The 25,131-nt window shown below is 35.5% G+C and overlaps 1 protein-coding gene across 1 annotated transcript in view; it reads right to left on the bottom strand.

Moving 5' to 3' along the window:
* BRIP1 (BRCA1 interacting protein C-terminal helicase 1) overlaps window positions 1-25,131 on the bottom strand; it is a 61,770-nt gene that overhangs the window by 30,400 nt on the left and 6,239 nt on the right. The window contains exons 6-13 of the mRNA XM_009704669.1: window positions 21,544-21,837; window positions 20,835-21,056; window positions 20,099-20,298; window positions 16,392-16,524; window positions 15,723-15,874; window positions 15,007-15,178; window positions 14,753-14,890; window positions 14,180-14,341 (exon numbers count right to left, since the gene is read on the bottom strand). Of these exons, the coding sequence (XP_009702971.1) occupies window positions 14,180-14,341; window positions 14,753-14,890; window positions 15,007-15,178; window positions 15,723-15,874; window positions 16,392-16,524; window positions 20,099-20,298; window positions 20,835-21,056; window positions 21,544-21,837 (1,473 nt within the window). The remainder of the gene's footprint in view (window positions 1-14,179; window positions 14,342-14,752; window positions 14,891-15,006; window positions 15,179-15,722; window positions 15,875-16,391; window positions 16,525-20,098; window positions 20,299-20,834; window positions 21,057-21,543; window positions 21,838-25,131) is intronic.

Genomic DNA, 25,131 nt, shown 5'->3' with positions numbered 1-25,131 from the left:
GGGGGGAGGGGGGGGGGGGAGAAGGAAAAAGAATAAAAATTAAAAAAAAAAAATAAAGCCACCATGCAACTCAACTACGTAATTAAACTAAACCTGAACACGGTGAAAAACTCTGTATTATGAACAAGATTCTGATCACCATGTGCACACTCCAGCACAATAAAAGGTGAATAATTCATAATCATTTTCAAAGAAAAAGTATGCATCACTCAACTTGGGGGAAACACAGGGGATTTCACTGGTATGATTTTTCTTTAGGGACAATGACAAAGTGCCGCTCACCAGCAGGAAACTGAAGCACTGAACTGTGTTCCATGTGCCATAAATCAACACTGCAGCCTACAGGATGTCTCTCTGGTACCAACATACCATCAATTTTTCAATAACCTCCTTAAATAATGGAATATGCGAATGGTGACAACAGTAATGAAAAATGAAGTGTTTTGCACGCCAACGACTCTAGAATAACATGGTTAATATGTTCTTTCTACAGTTAAAGAAGCTATTTTAAATAAAATCTTTCCAAAAAAACCCAGCGTGTTTTACCACAAAACAATCTGGATAGCTTTGAAGTATTCAGTCTTTGAGCTCCATCACAGCTGTTTCTAAACAACCTAGTTCAAATCAGGGTTTCTTTTGTGGTTTTAAAATTAACCAAGACAACAGCTTTCCGCGTTACAAGAACTGCTTGTACATTCACCCTAGGCTATCATTACACTTTCACGTTCCAGTGAGAGAGCAATCCTTCATGCAAAGAAAGCTCTCCAGAAAAATTTATTTTTAAAAGGATTGTTTAGATCCTGGTTCGGAATCAAAAACAAAATTATTAACTGTTCATGAATGAAGTCAGCATCCTATACTGCTGTCCTCTTCTTCACCAGTCAAAAAACTAAGCTCCGTCATCTTTGACCTCTTTTTTCCGGAATAAAGACAAAAAAAAGAGACAAGGTTGTCTTAGTGGCAGATCAGCAGTGAAGCACAGTACCATCTGGGAAAACTGATTCAAACAGACGTGCAGAGTAGTCCTAGGCACAAGGCCGACCAAGTCCACGAACGCACACACCGTAAATGGGGGCAGGCAGATGCCTGTCATGGAGAACTGACTCCAAGAGTGGGAGAGTAACAGGTTTTACCTTTTAGTCTTCTATTGACAGTAACAGAAAATATTTTTAAATTTATAGAAGGCATTTTACACCTGTAGTTATTATATCATTTTCAGCAAGAATAATATCCTCTTTACTTTCTCAGAAAAGTCATTTTTCCCTGGTTACACAACAAATCAGTGCACGTAAAAGAAGACAATTTCTCAGCAACAACTATGTGTCCTATGCATAATGTTGAGCTCTGAATAGTTAATTACTTAATGATAATTTATGATAACAGAGAACAATATCAGCTCTGAATCTTGGAAACATCTAAAACCTCTCATTTGGGAAGCAGGACCACTAAACAGAAAAATCAGTACAATTCCAGACCTAAGTCAAAGAATGAAGCAAATGTTAAAATACAGAAATGCAAAGTGGTAAAACTTTCTGCAATCATGACAATGCAAATTATGACCTTCTCCAATGTCACCAGTATTAGAAACACATACTTCAGTCAGCTGTAATTAAGGAGGGAACAATAAGCAATTAATCTCACACCACAAGCAGCTATTCAATGACTTCACTGAATGAAAATTTTACAGCAATCTGCCAAAGTTAACTAAGTATATAACATTTCTATAACAAACAAGAGATAAGATACAGTTCTGTAGACAAAAAAAGCATGAATAATAAGAATGAATCATAAACTGTTATCTATCCCACAAAAACAATCTGATGCTGGGGAGGAAAACCTGAAAGCAGGATCCCTACACCCAAACTTTACCATAAATCCACTGACCTTTACTACAAATCCACCAGACTTTTCAGAATATCTGATTCTTAGCAAAATAATTTTTCACCTCATGATCAAAATCAGGAAGAAAAAGCTGAAAACAAAGTTTTAAATGCAACACACTGCAATTTGGCTACCAGCAAGCCAAGTGGCTCATTTGTAAGCCAAAACCAGAAGTTTTACGTTTTGTGCAAGTTGTTTCAAAACATTTTTGCTAAAAATAATTCATTAATGAGCTGTGAACTGAATCAAAATGCAGTCAATACTCTTTAAAATACACCATCTCACCAAGAAGCTTGCTTACCCAACTAGCAACTAAGTCTAAGGCATGATTTTCTAAGGCACAATTTGATAGGCTTCCTGACTTTCCAAGGAAGTAGAATTTTTCTGATTTTAAAATAACCCAAGTATCCCTTTCAATACATTTAATATTCAAATTCTTGTATATGCTGTTACATTGCTGAAACAGAACAAGGTACCTAAATACATGCTTTCAAGTATATTTTATCTCATATATAGTGTCTTTCACACACGAAGAAGTCACATCTCTACCACATCAGGCAGTGAACCTCTCAGAAATGCCAAAGGAACCAGGAACTCTGCAGGTTGCAATGGTTCAGAAGAACAGTAATGTCAAAGTAACCTATGCAAGATACACCTTCTTCTTAAAAATAACGCTGCTTATGTATATTGTTCCCTATTAATAACTACTGTTTTCCATCTCACTTTCTCTCCCCTTCATTAAAAGCTCTTGAGGAAAAAGACATGTCGAATGTAATCGTTATTTACTACTTGGACTCTTACCATTCACAGAGTGCAAACTTCTTGACTGTGAAATCTCATTTTCAATGCAGTTACTACTTAAATGGTAGGAAAAATATGCAAGCAAAAAGTGTTAATTACAATGGAAACCGGAGCACATGTTAACTAGATACAACGATTCAGCTTGTAACACTTTGACAAGTCAGAGCTCAGAAGTGAGAAACAATAATAGAATTTTAGTTTATTTTCCTGATGTTGTATGCTTGAGGTATTTAAACTAACAGCGTAATAAAATATTAAACTGCGCAGCTCTCAGGGTGTGAAATTCACAAGCAAAACACTCATCTACCACTATGGCATATAATTTTTTCAGACATAATACCCAATAATCTGCCACAGACTGTCGCTACAGATTCTACTTTATATGATGTGCAGATGCTATCAGAAAGTATATCTGCTCTATGTAAAAAGCAAGTGCCACAGGGCACTTGAATTATTGCACAGCCCTTGCTGGTCATCATACCAGTTCAGTAAGCCATGGAAAGTGTATTTGTTCATTCTTCGCAGTCGGTAATTCAAAGAGATAAAGTGGGATCCAAATCACACCTAGAAATTTCCCCTGAGCCAACAGCACTGAACTGCTAGAACACTCAACCACAACGGCTGCTGTGTACTCGAGGAGTAGCCATGTGTAAAATGTTCGATTGCAACAAGGAGTACATACGAACAACCAATAGCTCCTTCATTCCCACAGTTTCTGCAGGTTCCCACAGAATGAGAAGTCAGAACAGTTCATTCCTTTCATGTCACCTCACCTAAATTTCCATTCACCCAGAATATTCGCCTGAGTAACTCTCCAGTTTATTCAGTTAATATGCAGCAAAGACAGACTCAGTTAACAATGCTACAATTTCATACTAACAACTGTATAACATAAACCATATTTCATAAACAGATCAGAAATTCCAAATTAGTATCTTTATAGATTCTCATGTTAAGGTCTAGCAGTAAAAGGGATGATCATGCCCCCTTCCTTGAGTGTGCAATATCAACTCTTCCCCGGAGCTCCCTCTGACACTTCTCTGACCTCCTGGTGAGCCCACTCAGCTCACAAGGCCAGCAGAAAACTAACCAGGAGAGAAAAAAGGAGAGAAAAAAAGAAAAAAGATAACTTTCCCTTTATTCTGGAAATCTGAATCAATTGAGACAAAATTCAGAGTAGCACAAGAACTATCACAAAGAAAGGGAGAGCAACCTCGTCGCTGAGTAACAAGCTGCTGGACCATCTCCTCTTAACTTCTCTAAGCATATCTAATGTTTGGATTGTCTCTAATTTCCCAGAAACCAGGAAAGTTACTCCATAACCAGTGCATATATCGAGGATCCAGCAATACTACTTAGGAAAACACACATTGTGCAACTATTCAGATTGTCAGTTATCACCCCCAAAGATAAAATTTTGTCTTTGATGTAGCCCAACACTTTTCTTGGCCTGCTTTGTGACTAACACATGTGGATGGTCAAAACTGAAATTAGCCATCGGTAACCAAGCAGTCGGAAAAAAACCAAATCACCAAAAACCCCAAAACCCAGCAAGCCAAGAGGTTAGAAAATTCTAAAGGAAAACATTCTAATAAATTGTTAAAACAAAACAAGGATCAGCTTTAAAAGTTTAGGAGAATTTCAACTATACAGCTCCTTTGGAGCATAATTCAGCACTACTCTAGCTTTCTTATTTCAAGCAGATATGTTCGCTGTAGCTTCTACAATTACACAAGAAATGATCTTGCCAGAGTGTGAACTGCCAGCTCCATATTCAAATTTAGTTTGGCAGAGTAACTTGACTGAACTGACGACATTAAAAAAGGAGGTGTGCCAGCATAATGTGAGGCTAAAGATTATGTATCTGGTTACAGAAAAAACTCTTGTTCCAATTCTTTTTGTACAAACTTTTAGTATTCTTTCTGCTACTGTTCTCTCTTTGAACCAGTATCAACACAATAGTCTTCAGTGCCTGAGGCAGAGGGAACAGGGTCGTGATGGAATGGCTGAAATCTTCCATCCCACACAGTGATTTTTACATACATGTCTTGGCTATACCCAAGTCAATGGGAAAAACCTGAAACTGCAGACTTCAGAAGTCACATTAAGATTTACAGGAGCCATTGGAGCTCTCAGAAGACACCTCCGATAATGTACACCAAACCTGAAAATTGTTCTTTTGGATGAATGTGAGGGCCCAAATAGCTAGACAGTTTATATTACAGACATTTAAACATTTAAAAGATGGAAAAACAGAGAATAGTCATATGCAATATCTATTTTCAGTTTTAATGGGATCAAGAAAAAAAAAACCAAACCATGAAGAAGCTGAGATAAAGATCAGCAAGAAAACTGCCAGTGCAGAGTAAGAGTGAAAAACAAGCAATGAAGAAACAATAATGGACAAGTAAAACAAAATTCCATTTACGTTTATTATGTACAAATGTTGAAATGCATAGTTTGAGTCATTAGAATTGGGATTTTTTAGATCACATTTTCCCCAAATTATGCCCCATCAGACCAAAATCACTTTACTAAGATTTCCATCAGAGTAAGGCAAAAGACACAGCTTGAGAATCTGGCAATAAGCCTTTCTTTTCAAAGAAAAAGAAAGAAAAAAAAACCCAAAGGGTCACTTCAGTGTCACAAGCCCTACCTCAGCCCTCTGCAGCCACTGAAAAAACTCCAGTGACTTCCAGGGGGCATTGCACAGTCGTTAGTGCCAGGAAAGAGACACTGAGTGCTTCTCACATGTCATTTAATTACTCTTCCATCATTTTGGTCTGCTTTTATTGCTAGGTACTTGCACATAATTTGAGATAGCAAGGATGACAGAATTTTATTCCCTAAAGTCTTTTTCTTGTTTTTAGGGTTTCTTACATACTGTAAAAGCACCATTGCAGCTGTTTGGCTCAAACAAATAAGGCTTCTGGAGTAAGAGAATGCCTTTCCCTTGAGAGCAGAAAGCAAATGCTGTGCAGAAAGTGAGCATCATTATTAATTTACAATTATTTCGTAACTTACCCCCGATATGCCAGCCTGTTTAAAGGCCTCCTTTCTTTTCGCCCCAGTGAATGTGATGTTGGATATTAGCTACAGTTAAAACATCTCAAACTGGATGACACATTGAAACATTCTGTTTCCTGTATAGTTTTAAAGCTGTAACTGTGTAAATTACATTCTCTAACATTAAAATTATGCAGAAAGTTTATGTTTATGTAACTTTAAAGAACAAATTTCTGTCATAAAAGATACTTGGTGTGAACAGATCCCTACATCCTGCAAATATTTACACACAGGAGTAAATCTCTTCCTTGAACTACTCCAACAGCTGTCAACAGGAGTATCAAGGAGAATATTACTCTTGATAAAGCATTTATCCTTGCATATTATACCTAAATACACCTAACAGAAAAATTTAAGCAATCCTATGGAACTCACCCAACATTACCAGATAATTCTTCACATAAGCACCCTGCAATCAGTGCGACTGCACCATGGAGCAACAATCCGTGGTGCAAATAACTATTTTCCTATTTAATTTCAAATTCACCTTTTAACTACACAAACCTAATGGTTTCCAATTTTCCCTCCATGCACATTACAAGCAAAAAGACACTGTGGAATGTTTATCTCTTATCTGGATATTGTCATTTTGCTGTCTCAAACTTCTTAAAACAAGCTTTTCGCTAGGGAGGAAATCAGTCAGCATCAGACCTAGTGGGGAAACCCTGCACTTGCTCAACGTCTATGGCTCTTACATAGTTCCAGATGTTCAGAACATTAATAATGCACTAACTCAAAACCTCTTTTTGAAACTTTAGAATGTGCAAATTGCATTAAAACCTCTTTGCCCTCATTAATGGTATTGTTACAATCCCAGTACTCTGGAAAATGTTTTTTGGCATTTGTTTAACTTTGTGATATTGCCATTTACTCATTTTAACAGCCAGTGCTCAAATCTTAATGCTTTTAATAGGCCTGGCTAAACAGACTACCATCTTTTGTAAATTTATTGAAGTAATTTATTAAATAAGTAAAAGTTGTCAGAAGGCAGCATTGTTGGTTTTGTGGGGTTTCATTGGTTTTGGTTTATTTTTGGTTTGTTTGTTTGTTTGTTTGTTTTTTAAAATCAATGGCGTAAAAAAAATTATAAGAAACCCATTTTTTTCTAAAACTGTGTTTCAGGAAAGTTTTAGAAATGAAAATATTCTGTTCTTTTTTCAGTTTTATGACCAATTAATTTTCTGCCACTCTGACATAGACTTCTTTTTAAAAAAAAAAAAATTTTCTACCAACCTCATACAAATCTCAGTAAGGAAAGGAGTCTGTCTTAAACTAAGAGCCAGACATTCAGAATTAATACTGAAACTGTATCCCTCCCTCAGCCTATCATATATAGGGGTGGCACATTTACGTCCAGGTCAGGAGATAGCATATTCAAAGACATATCCAGTGCAGACACACTGCTGTGCAATGGCAGAAGAATGCAATAGACCGAGGTTAAACTGAGGTCCCTCCTGTTTGTTCCAAATAACTACCTAGGCTGAACCTGAAGATTCTCAGTCTGTCTGAACACAGCACAAGTTAGATCTATTGCCAGGCTCTACGTTACTCACAGAGTTAATTAATATTGTTAAGACCTGCTTGCCTAAAGTTGTGTAATACTGCCAAGAATGGTTTGTCAACAGAATGGTAAATGGCACCTGTCTGCAACTTCTACAGCTCTGGTTGATACCTTAAACACGGAAAGGGAGCCGAGACGATAACCAGAGGTGTTCTAGTCCAAATGGATTTTCTGTCACCCAAGCCTGTCCATTCTCACTGAAGAAAACATGATCAGCCAAGAGAATAGGAAAATTAGATGAGAATGACAGAACTTAAACTCTGAACTAGCAGCTCTTAAAATTATGAGATACATAGAAACTCAAATGTGAAGTTCAGCTTTTTTTTTTTGCAAGTGACAAAAGTTACTATATATGTATCAATATAACCTCACCCTAAAATTCTCAAGAGCAAATGCAATGCAGCATTAATTGATCTGTACCTACACATTAACAGTTCCACCCTCCTAACTAACATAGTACATTGCAATGCCAATTTATGATTACAGAATCATAGAATGCTTTGGGTTGGAGGGGCCCTAGTCCAGTCCCCCTGCAGTCCGCAGGGACATCTTCAACTCCATCAGGTTCCTCAGAGCCCTGTCCAACCTGACCGTGAAGGTTTCCAGGGACGGGGCACCTACCACCTCCCTGGGCAACCCATGCCAGTCTTTCACCACCCTCATTGTAAAAAATTTCTTTCTTATATCTAGTCTGAATCTACGCTCTTTTAGTTTAAAACCATCACCCCTTGGCCTATTGCAACAGGCCCTGATAAAAGGTTTGTCCTTGTCTTTCTTATAAGCCTCCTTTAAGCAGCGAACAGCTGCAATAAGGTCTTCACAGAGCCTTCTTTTCTCCAGACTGAATAAGCCTAACTCTCTCAGCCTTACGGTGAAGGGTATTTGTTCATTAGTAGTAGGATAGAGACTGCCAGACATATTCAAGATTGGATATTGAATAGTTTAGTCTCAAGTTTATTGTACAAAAAACTAGTGATCTATTCACTTGCATGGAAAAATAACTAACTTGTTAGATCTGAGTGTATTGCCAATATTTACCCTTATATTTAAACCTCAAGTTCAAGAGCATCTGTGATAAAGTGACCTAAAAGTTATTTTCTTGTGGTTCTGGTTGCTTTTAAACCATACCCTTAGTTACAAAAATGCTACTTCAGTAATGGTGCAGTGCTTTCGATTAGCTCTGTAATGCCTGTTTCCTCTTTTGTCTGTTCTGTTCTTTTCCTCAATTCCAGCTCTCAATGAAGGGCTGGTGAACAGGAACAAAACTCAAAAACACTCCTTAATACAGGATGTGTGAGAACCTTCTTTAGGATATACCAACTAACTTTACTAGAAACAACCAAGTCTGAAAAAAAGGTCATCCACAAGAAAAGTGCTCTAAGAAACAAATGCCTTAGACCACTTTGTTCCAGCACAGTATTTGTTAGTTACTCTTTTAACAACCCTTGGAATCATTGCAGTACAGAGAAAAAGCTCTAGACAGTTCGACAATTCTCCAGCAGATATTGTTTAGTTGAAAGAAAATCTTGCTCCTTTTTCATTATTCTCCACCAAATTCTCCTAAAAACATTAATTCACTGGAAGTTCTACATACAAAAAGAGTCCATGTTAATGCAATATAAGAAACACTTAAAAATTCTGCATTAATTTTCTTTTCCATCTCTATTATCTTCACCACTTTTGTAATTAACTGCTCATGAGAGGTAAAATTCATATAGCACCACAGCTGTAAAGCTCAAACAACAGTCCCCTGCATTTTAAGAGAGTAACACAACTGGTATGAAAAAAACAGAAGTCTATCTTACAGACGGTTGGATATAAATGCTTCATACAGAGTATAGCAAATTTTTTAAAATGTAGATTTAGATCATTCAGCCACTCATGAGACACAACAAAACAATTACTATTTCTGTCTTAAGGCTAGTATTTCTTGAAACTCTTCAATTTTTGAAGACATTTCCCTGTACAAAACCATTTGATACAGTATAAAACAAAATACACAGCAGCACTGTGCAACTACTTAGTAAAATTGCTATTTGACCTCAAAAGTTAAAGCTTTGTGAAGGAAAGCAGATACAAAAAAAAATATGATTGATCTGAATCAATGGAGAACGTTACATCTTAAATGCGTAGGAGAAAAAGAAGATAGTAGTAAACAAATCTTGGATTCTCAAGCGAAGAATACTTAACAGTTCATAAGTTTTACTGTTGAAAACAGTCATCGATACCCTTTTGAGAAATTATGTTATTTTAAAAATTTTCCTTCCAAGTTATGGCTCAACGATTAGCAGATTAAAATTAACCAACAATGCTTTACAGGGAAAAAAAAACCAACAACAAAAACAAGCACCCAAAAAAAACAAGCCACCAACATTAACATTATTGTCCAAAGCTTATTTCATAAAAAAAGCTACTAAAGAAAGGTCAGTTAATTCATCATGATGGATTATCACTAAAATTTATAAGCATTAGCATTTTTCTCCTTGCTGGATACCTTGACTTTGATATGACACATATTGAATGAATCATCCAAGATGCAGGCACCAGGCAAGATATATCTTAATGCAGACAGGTCGGCAACATGAACCCTAATGGTTCTTATCTTAATCTTGTTTAAAAGCATCTTAGATTTCTAGGTAATCTTTTCACCTTCTGATATTCTCTTTTATAGAGTGTTCTTGCTAGAGTTGCTACTGATTTTCACATAAATGCATTTTTGTTGCATAGTATCACTGGTTTTAGTATCCCCCAAAATTATCTAGGTTCACAGTTTAGTAAATATTAAGAAGCAGCTTCTTTTTAAAAAAAAGTCAGTGTGCCAGAACTCTGATAATGACAATAAAAATTTGTAGATTATTGTAATTATCCCATTCATGAAAAACGGCATCACAGCTGTTCATAACATAAACAGACAACTATCTCTGGACATCTATCTAATACATTGTTTTCTTCTCATTCATGTACTTTCCTCCATTGCATTATTAACCTCGCGTATTTGCCATACATGTATTTTAAACATTCACTCTTCAATGAAAAATGTATTTATTCAAATATCCGAGTAAGATAAAGGGAAGTTTCTCTACTATTGCTTTTTTCTTATTCATATTGCAACTAGTAATTCCAAATTACACAGAGATAACAAGGTGGCAGACTTTTCCCACAAAACTGCACCGAACCCTTTCTGCTACAGCTGCTTTGATTAAAAAAAGAAACAGGGGATGGTGGGGCACAGAGGAAGATAACAGGTGAATTATTTTTAATTCAGATTTTTTTTCGCAGTAACAGCAGTTCATACATTAGGTAAAAAGGTCTTTGGAAAGTACCTTCTCAGCCTGACAAAGTATCTTCTTAAACTGATTATTAGGAAAGGATGCAGGCTTACAATACTGTGGACTTTAAATTCTTTACAGAATAGCTGAATAACATTCTACAGATTATAAGTATCTTGTTGTAAGGGGCACTCCAGTGCAAAATATAGACAAGTGACTACTACCTCTTCCTGGCATTAGATAGCTTTTTCAAAGAAATCTAGAATCTCCCACGAAATAATCTGCCTGAAGAAACGCTAATAGAGAAAAATGCAAGCCATTAATGGATGCTTTTTGTATGCACTAGCACTGGAAGGAGTATGCAATTAAAACGTTAGCTCCTACAGCAATGGACTCCGCTGACATTTATAATGTTCACCTCAGATGTTCTATAAGCAGCATCCAGTTTTCTCATTTTATGATTAGATTAACATGGTGACATTTATAAATTTTACTTGTCCTCTATTTATTTGTACATGGAAACCTGGTAGTAGGTTGATACCTTCTAGGTGAGTATGGGATTTTTTTTTTCTATTATACACTTCAGAAGTTGAAACAAATCACTGAATTTCTGCCAGAGTTTGTTTCTCCAGCTCTAACATGAATACAGGGGTCATCACTTTCACCAAGTACTGGTAGATTACTACTTTAATGTATACAAAGCAACATGAAATACCAGACAAAATATTACTCAAAAAGCCCCTTAAATTCCAGACTGGGAAGTTCAAATGGTATTACTCCTTCTGTTTCCACCATAAATGTATTTTCTCTCTGACATGGTGTAATGAAGTTCTGAATAACAGGACAAGCAGTAAGAGAACACTGCTTGGGTGCTAGCTTTAGGGTTCCAACATCGTTCATGACAAACTGCGTCAGGCAAGGTTCTCAACTTCTGCTTCCTGTGACGGGTGTTAGACCCTCCATTCTTTCTATTCCCATAGACCGAGGTCAAAAAGTGTTGATTTGCCATTCTTACAACAAAAAAGAACATATGCCTATATTTTATTAAAGCGAACAAAAGTCTATGAAATTCAAAGTGAACAGAAATTAATGAAAGTGCAGTAAGATGCTATTTCTGTCTTTAGCCCTCTCCTTATATACAATCAAGGAAAGTAACATACAATTTACTACCTGATCTAAATTAATAATGGGCTTTCCAGAAATATAATCTTTGTTTTGCTTTGTAAATAATTAGGGATAATTGTCAGAGGCTTTGAGGAAAACAGGTAAAAATGTGCAGCATGAGTGCTGAAAGTGAGGTACTGAAACAGAACCATCCAAGAAGCAGGGCTTCCGTTGGGGGTGCAGAGCAAAGGACATCATTGCTAAGCCACAAATTCTTAAAACTAAAAGAGAATGTTGCACTGGAAAACGCATCTGTAAGTATAACCAAACTGAAATCCAATGTACATGCCTAAATTCAAGCTCCATCAAATTACCTGGATAGATAGCACTCAAAATTCAGAGCATTGCCCTCAGCCTTCCAGACATTTAAAAAGAGTTTATTTTTTCACTTACTCCAAAGTTGAAACTCCAATTCACAAAACAGGTTGATCCCTCAAAAAATCTGCTTAAGTCATAACAGTTAATTGTAGTGAGGCATATGACCATATATTAATCAGATCTTGACAGCCTTGAACAATTTCTTTAAAAGCTGCATTTTTTTAAAGACACATAGCAATTTCCCCATGAAAATCTCTGAAAATCAGTTTTCAAATGCAAATGTGCAGGTAAGCAATATTCTGTATGATGATGATGATAGAAAAATACCTTGTTTTCCCTGTACTAATATGCTTATGCTTACATTATTCTGTGTTTTCAACATATTAAATCTCAGACTTAAAGGCAACCCAACCGAGAATAAAAGCAGTAGAATGAAAAAGGGTATCCGTAGAAAAATATTGGCAATGTGATTTTAAAATATCATCCTTCAATTGTCTGCAATTTATATTTATCAATATTTTTGCTAGGACCATGGAAGTGTTCCCACAAAGAAAAAAAAAACAAACAACACAAAACCAACACTCGACGTGTTTAGCTAGATGACCTTTCAGTAAAACATAAGGGCAGTGAGAGGGGGAAGGGCACCAGAGCTGTCCAGCAATCGCTTTCCTTCTTTATTAAATGTCATTACAAAGTCTCTCTATACTTTCAATTCAGATTACTATTCTCATAAAAACTTTCATAAATATTTGTCAGGTCTGTATACAAAAGATCAACTATCACATACTGTTCGACATTATACACTTTAGTAAAAGAATAATGATGATACTGAAAACTGAAATATGCTCCCATTTAAATTCTTAAATAAATTGAATGCACAACTTCTTCTCAGATCTTTAACTTTGCATATAAGCATGTAGTTTTGTGAGCTAGGTTAAACACATTTATAGTCAGTAATCTGCTTTTTTCAGCAACTGTACATTACCTGGTCTAATGTGGTCACCTAATGGTTACTGTCAGTAATTGCACTGATGACTAATTCTTTATAGACACTCAGCAAAGAAAAAACCCTCAGTTTGCAGCCTCTTCAGTTAAATAATAAAACTAACAGGAAGGTTTTGTAAAAAAGAAGAAATTGGTTTTATTTCATTTTTTAAAATATTCTCTGTTAAGGAACCTTAGAGATGAGGGTAATGGTCTGAAACCTTTAATTCCATTATGCTGGGGTTTTTGTTCATTTGGTAGGATTTTCGGGTGTTTTGTTTTTCTGAGAGAGTTTTGTTTCGTTTGTTGAGAAGACTTTTTTTAAATCTTAAATGATGGTTTAAAATGAAAAAAGTCACACTCTTGCAAGCATTACAAGAAAAATGGGCATGAATCACAGAATTATATTGCGGGTTTATATTCCTGTTTCTCAGAGCTGACCATAAATAACAGTAAGAACTAATACAGAAGAAAGCAGAACTACTGTGAGGTACAGATTAACCATAATTAGATATCTGTTGTCAGTGAAATTAGATATTACATAGTTTGAAATTGAGAAATTTGATTCCTTTCAGCCAATGCCAGTGAGCAATTCCCCTGACTCTAGAAAAATATACTACAATCTCCAATGCAGTGAAATGGAACAAGAAACAAGGAAAGAAGAAATTAACTGGATGAATCCCACATTCAAATAGCATACAAAGAACATGCAAAGGCATTCTTGCTGCTAAGTTATACACAAAGTTTCCTTTGATGATGTGTGCTTACATGGAGTGTTGTTTTTTTGTTTTTTGTTTCTTTTTTTTTTCAAAAAAATTTCAAAACATTCAGGGAAACAATTTAAGAAAAAACTGCAGATCAGTCTGGCTTTTTTTTTTTTGTAAAACTAATTGAAACAACTGTACTTACTACTGAAGATACAGACATCTGTTGAAAACAAACACAGACATTTTTTTCATGAAGTCAAACTCATATGCCAGCCAATATGAGATCCAAGAAGTTACAATATGATATAATCACAATAAATTTATTTTATAAACATTTATATATGTTGATGCATAAAGCAAAAGATTACATGGTAGTAAGTAGAGTGTGTGTGATTTCAAAGGAAGAATATGAATTAAGATTTCCCTACCTTATAGGATGGCAAAAAGCACAAAATTCCTTGGCCAACTGTTTGACACACTGAAAGCAGAAGTGCTCCCACTTCATCTTGGAACTCAAAGGTCTCTGCATGCTGGAACGTGGCACACAACTTCCGACCATTAGGGCCTGCTCCAATGGTGCCAACCCAAACCTGGTGTATTTCATATTTAAAAAGTTAATTCTAAAATATGTGACACAAACTGTATTAAATTACATGAGGTTAAATAATGAAATTTTAAGTGTGAAGGAAAATACTGAAATATTTCTAAACAATTTAATTCCAGTACTTAAAAACAGAAGAGAAAGTGCAATAACTGATATAAGATGACTATTACCAAAACAGCATGACTTCAACTTTTCCAGGGGAGTATGTGTCTAAAAATTGCCCCTTTTTTCATTTGAAAATGTACTTTACAATTGCATTAATCCAAGCAAGAGTCTGTTCTGTACATTTCTTCTTACTTACGGAATGGGTTTGTCAATTTTTATTTGCAAGTTATTGTTTCTTTTACAATGGCCAGCATTACACCTCAGGAGAGGGAACAACAATGCAAAAGTTTACCTGTGAGTTCCGAATAACATGATTTGCCTCCAACTGAATGGAAAACTTCACACCAAGCTCTGAAGAAAATGAATCCATTGGAGAGAGTGTACCGGATGTCAGAACAATTGTTCTAACATCACTTAAGTCTGAAAAAGCCTAGGTTGGAGGAAGAAAAGAAGGAACTTAGAAAATCAAAACAATCACCTTAAGAGCTTATATGTATTTGTTACCACTCAAATTACATAAAGCCTTCTACTTCACACTCAGCTTACCACGGCAGGATTCAAGCACCAAAAATTAAGCATGCGGACTACGGTTTTCTGCCGCAAACTTCTTTTATGCTTGGGTCGTGTAAAGAAGGCACTCGTATCCGAAACATCAAGTTGGTTTTCACTCATCCAAGTGTAAGTTTGTTGTAGAGCAACTCTGTAGTCATCTGCATACCTATATAGAGATATAGAAATATCAATAAAAACTACAATTAAGCAATCAAACTTTAAGCATCAAGCTCATACAAGGCAAAGACAGTATTGCTACAAAGCATTTATAATTTAAGTATAAAAAATAATTGTATACTTTCCAAAAAAACCAGTGAAACTTCACAATAATTAGTATTTTAAAATAAGGTTTAAATCAGAAATTTTACTAACTGTTGGCATTAGTAGTCAAGATAAAGACAATCAAACGATAAGTGCTATGTAGAAAAACAGAACACACACGTTTTTAACTTGGCAACACATTGAGAAAATTTAGACCCAACCTTCAAATTAATTTCTTCAATATTTGAATTAATTCATGAATGAAAAAGATAATTCTGTAGTATTTAAATTCTTCACACATAAATAGATTTTTTCAAAGCTTTCTGAAATGTTAGTTTTGCTCAGAAGCCAGACACGATAACTGAGGCTTTCACAAATGAAAGAAGCAGTTTGGCAAAGCAGTTGAATTAAACACCACCACACAGCTCAAGCTATGTATTTGCACTGACCTGCTATTATCTTTAAAAAGACATAAAAGAACCATGAATAACCCTTTCAGCACAATCTGAGTGGCCGGGCTCACAATTGGTATCTCAATAAGTTCCTCTCTACCGAGCACTGATATTTTTTCTTCTTTTTCCAGGACAGCAGCAAGATGTTTCTATAAGAGGCAAACAAATTCCACATTAAAAACATTCTAAGTATCTTCTCAAAAACAAAGCCAATACAGATACAAGACTATCAGGACACTGGTTTAAAAGTTCACCTAAGATACTTATGAAATCAGACTGAAGACAGAATTTGAAAGGAAACATAACAACACTTTTAACATATTTGCCTTACACAGAAAGGAGGGATAAACTTGAAAATAGAGTCAAGACATTTCCACAGTCAATAAAAATGCAGATGGATAGAACAGGCAAACTATCACCGACTCAATAATTCAATCTAAATAATTGTACATGATCAATTATATCCTTTAAAATATTGATTCTCCACAAATTCCAGCAGCTCAAGTGGATTACTCCTGGTTTCCATCAGGTATCATTTTCAGACAGCTTTTCAGTATTGCAGTAAATTAAAAGATCTGTTAGTATTTCACTTATGTACATTTTAAGATGTTTAACAACATCAATATTATGCACTCTGGTACTCATTTACATAGCATACAATGTTACCTGTAAAATGGGAAAAGTAATACCAGTTATTCCCATTTCGTGCAAAACAGTGAGCATTTCTTTTCCACTCCAAACCTTACAGGAAGTTTCATAACCTCTTTCTACTAGTTGACTAGAGCTCTCCTGTAACCAGCTGTAAAAAAAAAAAAAAAAAAAAGAAAAAGAAAAGAGAGAAATCAGAAATAATTTCAGTATTAATTTCAGAGATTTAGAGATACTTTGCACGTATAAACCAAGCCTCAAAAATTCCACCAGACTTCTATGATGATGAGAAATACTATATCTAAGTAGACAGATGCTGCTTTTCCTTATGCCAGTTTTTCACTGTTGAACTAACATCTACGGAACTGTTCTTGATGCAGCTCATTGAAGCGAGAAGAACATTTGTCCCTATATGTTTATATTTTATCATCATATCGTATCTTTACAAGCAAGAAAAAGGTTTAAAATATAATCTGCTCTTCTGGTATAACATGTCAGGCTCATTTAAGAAAGATTTCTGCTGTACTTTTAAAGCCACGCATTATTACTCTAACTGATGCAAATTGGTTTATTATCCCTGTCAATTGCAGGCTTTCCTATTAAGGACAAATCTTGAGGAGTGAAATGAGTACTTTAAATATTTATACACAGTAAGGGAAAGCAGGGCAATAAAAAGTGCGTATTTTAACCTAACTACAGGTATTTAACTCTGTGACAATTTGAAAATTAAGTAGAATTATAGTTGTATGTACAATGCAAAATGTGACAGGACTTTCCAAAAACATGAACTAAACCTGCAGATAATCTCATTTGTGGCAGAGCTACAATTTTCTCTAACTGAATGTGTCCTCCATCATCCCTGCAGTATTAAAAGACCTTCCCTCCATCTAGAAACGCAGGCGTGCTTCTTCCCTCTCAGGAAATGCCGAAGCTGTCTGTTTCATCAACTAGCAGGAGGCATCAGAAAGACAGCTGTCATTTCTACAACAGTTCAAAATATTTACCTGTAAAATCAGTTAATCATTATCAACTAAAGCAACAAGGCTTAGTGACCATTTTGGTTCCTGATCTTCTGCCCTATCACTGCAAATAATCTGATCAATGGAACAATTAAAAAAAAGCAAACAACTTTTCTTTTGCCAGGTTAAATGCAAACAAAGCCCATCAATACTGCCATAACAATCACTTCTTTGGCTATGATTTGCTTTATCTTACTGAGGAATGATGATCACTAACACAGGCAGAACTTCACCAGTGTAGTACTCTGCCCCATTTCCTTTAATGTAACATCAAAAAGATCTGGAACTAAAATTAGGAAAAAGCCACTATGACAGAAACAGATTTACAATGGACAAAACATTTCAGGAAATGTAAAGCTTCTGTTGCCCTGTTACGAACTCCAAACACTATCACATACTTTTGAAATGGTCATGTTATAAATGTAAATACAAACTTAACATAACAACCTTCCTAATACTAAAATATCACCAAAAAAAAAAAGCAAATTCTAGAATAAATTCCATCCAATTAAAATCTAACATTATTTACTTGAAATGCTTGTTAATTTATTTTTAGAATAAAGCAGTAAGCATAAATAAAACTAGCTTGATTCCCAGAAAGATATCTATGATTTTGAAGTGAAAATTGGTGTATGCAATATTTTCAGGAAAAGATTCAACGAATGTTACAAATATGCCTTCAATTCAAGAAGGTATATTTGCTCCTTCACTCCCTACCAGAAAATCCCATTGTTGATACAGCTTACTCCTTTGAACAAAGTAATTTGTCCTGCTAAATCTGCATCTCATCAGAAAAGCTTGCCAGTATACCTCTATTGGTATATCTTCAAATTCCTCAGAAAGGTCATTTTAGCACCTCTGTGGCACTAAGCCCATGCTTAAGTGCTTTCTGGAATGAGGGCCCAGGATCTTTATAACCAAAATAAGATTTTCCTAATTACCCATGCATTTGGCAAAGCCATGTCACTATGCAACAGCATTTTACCAATTACTGGCTATTTACACCCAGTCTTCTGCTTTCCAAGCTGTTGGCAGATTTGCCAAGACAATCAACCTTAGTTTTTCTGATAAGGTTAAAAACCTTGAGGCAATCAAATCTCAAGCCATGTTGTTCTTATCTTTTACTAAAATTTAACATTTGAAATATCCAAGGTAGGAGAATTAGCTTCCGCAAAAAAGAGTCACCTGTCTCTGTGACACATAAACATTAACTCTCAGAATAGAGAAAGGATAGGAAAAATGGTGAACCGCTTGCTGTAGCGTACTCCAAAGTTTATTTCACCAGCCACTAATGCAACAAAATGATGATTTGATATGCACTGAATCAGAGCTCATGTAACTTTAAAGTCACTTGTATCATTATTCACTTTTATTCTACTGACTTTGGTGTTCAAGGTTTCATTAGCAGTGTGTTTCTGAACTCTTTCAGTCCCTGGATCCCTCAACAGAAAGGTTCAAAAATTAAGGGCTACAGAGCTAAATTACACATTCTCTAGTGGTGACGGACATTGTTTCAACTTTCTCATGTTCCCACTCCACTCAAAAGACTTTTGCCCTTGACTCCTTGTTTCTTTTCCTCCTTCCTGAGCTTCTGCCCCCAGTCCATTTGCTTTTGTTCATGATTTTTAACTTCTGCTCAGATATTCCCCTTCCAATTCTCTCTCCATAGTTTCTGGGTTTTACCTTCTTTTTTGCTCTTACTACCTTCTCCATTATGGTTACAGAAAGAAGCAAAGAAGAGAACATTTTCTGGTTTTCCAGCTTCTTTCTGACTTATTGATCAACTCTTGCTCTCAAAACCACTTCCTCAATCATCCAGGTTTCTCTATCCACTGAACTCCACAATCTTTGTGTTCCAACAAGGCAGGAACTAAGAGATTCAGCACATCCTTCATTTCAATTTCAATACAAAAGCAAATCATTAAAACCACATTCTATTGACATATTCCAAGGAGAAAGAGTGATCAGTAATTCTGTGTGGACAACTTTCCCCTGAGAATAATCAGAAATTCGAAGAGGAGAGTGCATGCTCTGTTCAGAGAGTTTCCTATGCGAGTTCTCTAAAGACTTCAACAAGTCTTTTCTGAGAATTTGTACGTACCCTGATTTTTCAGACCCTTATCTCTTTGCTCAAGTCTGAGTTGTTTTATAAGGAAAACAAAGGGTATGACTGATAAATTCACTTTCAACTACGAAGAATCTGTTCCAAATAGATTCCAGTCAGATTCCAATCTGATTCCAAGAACAGATTTCAACCTGTTCCAAACGCTTCCTGTCCAAGGCTCTGAAAGCCAATTTATAAATGTGAACTAATTAATGCTCTGACAAAAGCTTGTTCCTCAGATAAGGAAACAGAACCATGTGAAAGAAAAAATTATATATCTTAGATAAAATTTTCATACAGAACTTCATAAACAAGGACAGTAAGCCCCATAAGATCAGCACATCATTCAAGAGCATAACATACTTTTCAAAACAGAATTGCATTGCTTCCCATTGAGTAAGACGAGTATTTTTTTAAATAGATCAAAACCCTCTGGATTCCTCAAATGAAAAAAAATCAGGCGACTGCATAGTCTGAAGTATATCCCTGTTGCATTTTATCTAATGCAACGTAGCAACCAGCAAATTGCATTAGCAAAAGGAATCTAAATGCAATTTTTAAAAAATATTAATTGACACAATGGAATTAAAGAGTTGCCTTACTTTGTCAAAGAGCAGCACACAGCCCGTAGGGGCTCATGATCCTTCTGTCTGATGTTGCTATTGACCATGAAATCTAGCTCTTCTCGAGCAGCTCTTAGTTGACTTTCTGTAACATCATAGCTCACCGATTCCCGAGCAGAGTCCTCAATATTGTGGGCTTCATCTAAAATGACTACTTGGCCTTTGAGGTTAATTTCCATCTAAAAAAGAAAATTATTATCTAGTAAAACAGAGTGACAGACATTAACAAGAAACAGCAACTAACAGGATCCTGTTAAAAAAGTGCATATTCTGCATCATGGTGCCAGTAACAAAGTTTTCAGCTTTTTGATCTAGTTTCTGTAACCTAGAAAATAATGGGGGGCGGGGGAAGCCTTAACTCATCCTGGATGAATATAATCCGAACCTACTATACTCTCCCTAAGTCAAACACAATTGTGAAGTCTGCAAGGCTTTCTTTTCCACTGATTGAAAAAAAACATGTGACTCATCAGCTACAGTATGAGACCAATGGAAGCATTATTTGGAATACAGAAATGCTCATTTTGGGAAAAAGAGAAAGGGGAAAAAAAAAAAAAAAAAGACAGAGAGGAAAAATTCTTTAACCCAGGCGTTATTCTGTACATAATATTTTGGATATAAATCAGATTTCAGTTGACCGTAGCCACTGAACATTATGTTTTTAACTTCCCTTTAACTTTAGTTATTACAATCTCTTTCTTACAAATATACTTACACTCTCGCGTATCTGCGGGTCGAGGAGATAATTATAAGGACAGAATACAATATCTGCGCCCACCATGAGTTCTCTGGCTGCAAAATACGCACAGGCACGAAGCTTCTTTCCCAGGCTCACTAGATCTTCAATGTCCCAAGCCTGATACATCCTATGTGCAGACTGTAGGGCATGGTGTTCGCTGAGTTTATGAACACCATGATAGTAAAGGCATGACTTGCCCTAAAAGCAAGTAAGTGCAGATAGTTAGTCGTTACAAAAAATAACAAAAACCAAGTAAGCTTAAATCCTCCAAGCTGTTATATGCATTTGACTTGATTTGCTCAAAACATTTCTAACAGTTACTTTTTATGTCAGACAACAATGAAAAACACATCATGTCAGAAAGAAAACAGGCAAATCCATGTTCCTAAAAAGTACATTTATAAAGGACGCTTCTTTCTTCATCTATAAAATCAAAGACAATTTAAGTCTTACTAAGAATGTTAACCTAGCAGTCATAAATACTATTCCTATCATCGTAATTTTTCTCAGTATTGATACTGTGTAACAACATTTTCTAACAATTAATATTTAAACCAAATTACCAGGAGGCATTTAATCAACATAATATAAAGCAGTAAAAAATGTTACTCATTCCAACTGTTCAAGTACCTTTCATTTTAATATATCCACATGAATGCTCATTTTCTGAAATAAAATTACTCACATGTTTTCCTTCCAGCAATTCTACACACATTTCGTTCCTGTTACTACCACTACTAGATACCACTGGATGGATACAGGTATAATCCCGGCTAGAAAGAATTGTCATAGGGACACTGGAATATGCTGTTCTCTTCAATTCTCTGGTAACCTGGGATATTTGCTTGTGTGTTCGTGTTCCAAAAAATATTTTGGGAATGAATGACCGATCTCCATTTTCTTTCTTCCTAGTGTTACTAGTATCTTTATCAGTTTCTTTTCCAGAAGAACAGGAACACTCAGTGCAAGGGCCAGAAGACTGCAACCCAAGAGAAAAAAAAAGATTAACAAAATCCCACTGTAAGATGAACATACTAAATCTGCTTATGGTCTATTTAGAAAATATCCTCTACAATAGTTTAAGATAGCCTGTTAAATCACCAGGCTGGCCTACCAAACTGCAAAAAGCTTAAAAAAGCATCCGCATCATCTCCTCATGCACAAAATTCTTAAAAAACTTCTAGCAATCACTAGATACAACTTTATCATAACCCAGTCGTAGAAGAAATCATTATTCCAGTGGAGTATTTACACATATGAATAATGCAAATAAACTTCTCACATCTAAGCTTCAGCATAAGGACACTCGTGTCACAGGACAAGAAGTGTCCAGCACTTTCAATGAAAAAAACCTTCTCGGAGTAGACACCCAAGTTGAAATACTGGGAACAATTTTCTTTTAAAGCAAGCAGAGGAAATCTGTAAAAGACAGTTTAATGAAATCTGTTTGCAGATAAAACAGGCTATGTCATATACTCTCCATTAGAAATATGTTTGCCATGCCATTATGTCAAAGGCCATGTAGTAACAATGAGAATAAAAGACACATAGGGGATAATTCTAAACAGAACCAATTTTTTTTCTTCCTGAAAAGCACCATCTTTTGCAATATAAAATACTGGAACAACTGTCATGAAATTGTAATAATGAGTGTGAAAAGACACGTAGAAGACAAATAACTCATGAGTAACCATGTCCACCTTTCATAAAAAATAATTAATTCTTCTAGTGTAAAAGTTTGTATTTGGTTTTCAGGTGATAGTGCAAGTAACGACAAGTAGCTGCCCGCTCAAATACTCCTCCCTTTCCTTTTAATTGTAATCAGTAAGATTAGCCATTATAAACAAATGCTAAGTCATGCTGTGTGTTACACCACAATTCTGGGGATCAAGCTGTCTTTTAGCCTCCACCCCGAGGAAAAGCAAGTTCATATTACCCTTAGTCCCACTCAGCCTTGTCCGCCATTAAATATTACAATACATGATAGAACGCATGTAAATGTAACCCTTCTGGAGCTGTCACTCACTGGGATAAAAGGTTCACTGATGTGCCAAATAAACAGGCCCTCAAAGCAGATAAAGTTACACCCATGCTGGAATTGTTACATTCCCCTCTCAGGTTGCCAGTAACAGCAGATTTCATTACGGTGTGCTGCCACATGAAATAGCCAGTTCCAAATGTCCTGCCTTCTATATTGAATAATTACTTATTCACTGAAAGGATAAAAAGAAGAGTTATGAATGGGGCTCTTGTCAACAGCGAAGCAGGAAACAGCTGACATATGGTATATGTTACATACGTGGCAATACTTGGTTTGTACTCACAGAGAAAACTGCAATGCAAATTGTACCTTGATATTTCTATCATCTATATTCTATTTTGCTCCTTGAAATAATGAAAACCACATTACCACACTAATAATTAATATAACTGAAGCAGTTACTGTGTAGGGCCTTTAAGAACATGTTTATCTTTTAACTTGAATTCAAGTCAGATTGTGCTTTCAGAGGTAAAAAGAATATACAGAATTCCAAGATGATACCATACCACTAATAGTCCACTGCTGTTGCTAAGCGTCACATTTAGTTTGCCAAATAAAGGTAACAGAAAAACATTAGGACCAATCAGGCAGTTATTTTACAAAAGTTGTTCTAACAAGAGGAAAATGCAGTTCAAACAAACATACACATAAACATAAACAGGAGGCTCTTCTACGGTAGGTTTAAAAAAACCAAAACCACAGATACTACTTTTTTATGAAAAGAATTAAAAGTGTTCTTATGTGTAAGGCTTATAAATTACAGCATTTTACAGGTGGCCTTAAGAGTTTTTCTTAAAAGGTTTGAGATTGCTATAATAGTGGCTTTAAGCAGCACTTTAGCCAGTATTGCAGCTTTAAAATGTCACCGGGGACTTTGAAAAGAGTTTTATTAAAAAAAAAAAAAGAAAAAAAATCAACATTGAGAAAATGTTTTAAACCCAGGCTGATTTTATAGTAACTAGTAAGAATATAAAACTGCCTGCAGTAGTCATAACATTTCTGAAAGTCACAGACACCATTAGCCCAAAATACATAAATAAATAAAACACAACTTTTTAGAAGATCCTTTATAATGAAGAGAAGGTTTAGGAAAATGATTAAAACATAGTTTAAAAGTTGAGTTCTTCATGTTATTTGCACATTATTGAAGTGTGTCAATTTGCACTTGAATTCTTTGTTACCCTTTAGAAAATGATTTGGCCATCTTTAAATTTTATTGAGAACAAACTATTTTAATTCTATATTTCCATAAAGAGAATATCTGTCGATATCACATAACAAAATCTAACATGGTGTTAATCTACCATTACTACAGCAGAAGGAAAGAGAATATTCTCCAGCTGAACAAGGCGATAACTACAATATGGCAGTTTCCATAGCAGTGTTGCCTCATAAAGTACAATTTTTTAGACTCATAACACAGAGATACTGGTTAAACTATAATAATATCAGAAAATGTTTCAATTTATTTATGAAAGAATTGGGGTGGGTCACTAGAAATAATTTATATAAGGCAATAGAAAACTATTTCATAATACCTTCTGGCTTCAAAACTAAACCTGTTTTCAGCTGTTTGAATCTGGGATAGAGCTTTTCATTGGGGGGGAGGGGGAGATACTCCACTACTTTCCATAGTATTTAATCAGAAACATCCAGTAATAGATGCTGTTAAAGATCAGATACCAGACTATATGGACCTCAGGCTAATCCAGCTTGTTTTTACTTCTGTCAGGGGGTAGATAAAACAGCCTATCGCATCAATATTTATATGGCAAAAACATGGCAGTCCGATTAAAAAAGGAATGATCAAGTCCACCAACCTGTCCTACGTGTAAAATAGAGCTAAACAAACACTGAGGCTATGATCTTTGAAACACAAAGAGGTAAGAGGAGTTCTTCATATCTTCATCTACATTTCCTGGTTACAAAGCCATCTAAATGATACAGCAAGTGAATACCTCTTGTGTGAAATATCACACAAGCACAATCTAGGAAGATATCGGCAGTGACATTACCAGAGCTTTTCAACTATTCCTTTATAAGCTCTCAAAAAGCACAGTATTCTGCTGCTGCTGCAGCCTCTTGATTAAAGCACACAAAGCAGCTGTTTATCCTCTCACAGTAACCAGCAGGTGAACCCAGTTCAATATTTATCACAGGCTTTCACAGATCACTGCTAACCAAGCAAACGTTTTAATTAAGCTGGAACTTGCATCAAAGAGCTCATTCAAA

The sequence above is a fragment of the Cariama cristata genome, unplaced genomic scaffold, assembly GCF_000690535.1.
Source record: "Cariama cristata isolate BGI_N322 unplaced genomic scaffold, ASM69053v1 scaffold2007, whole genome shotgun sequence".
In the NCBI taxonomy this organism is placed as follows: domain Eukaryota; kingdom Metazoa; phylum Chordata; class Aves; order Cariamiformes; family Cariamidae; genus Cariama; species Cariama cristata.
Note: the sequence above shows the minus strand (reverse complement) of the source record. Positions and strands in the feature narration are given on the sequence as shown.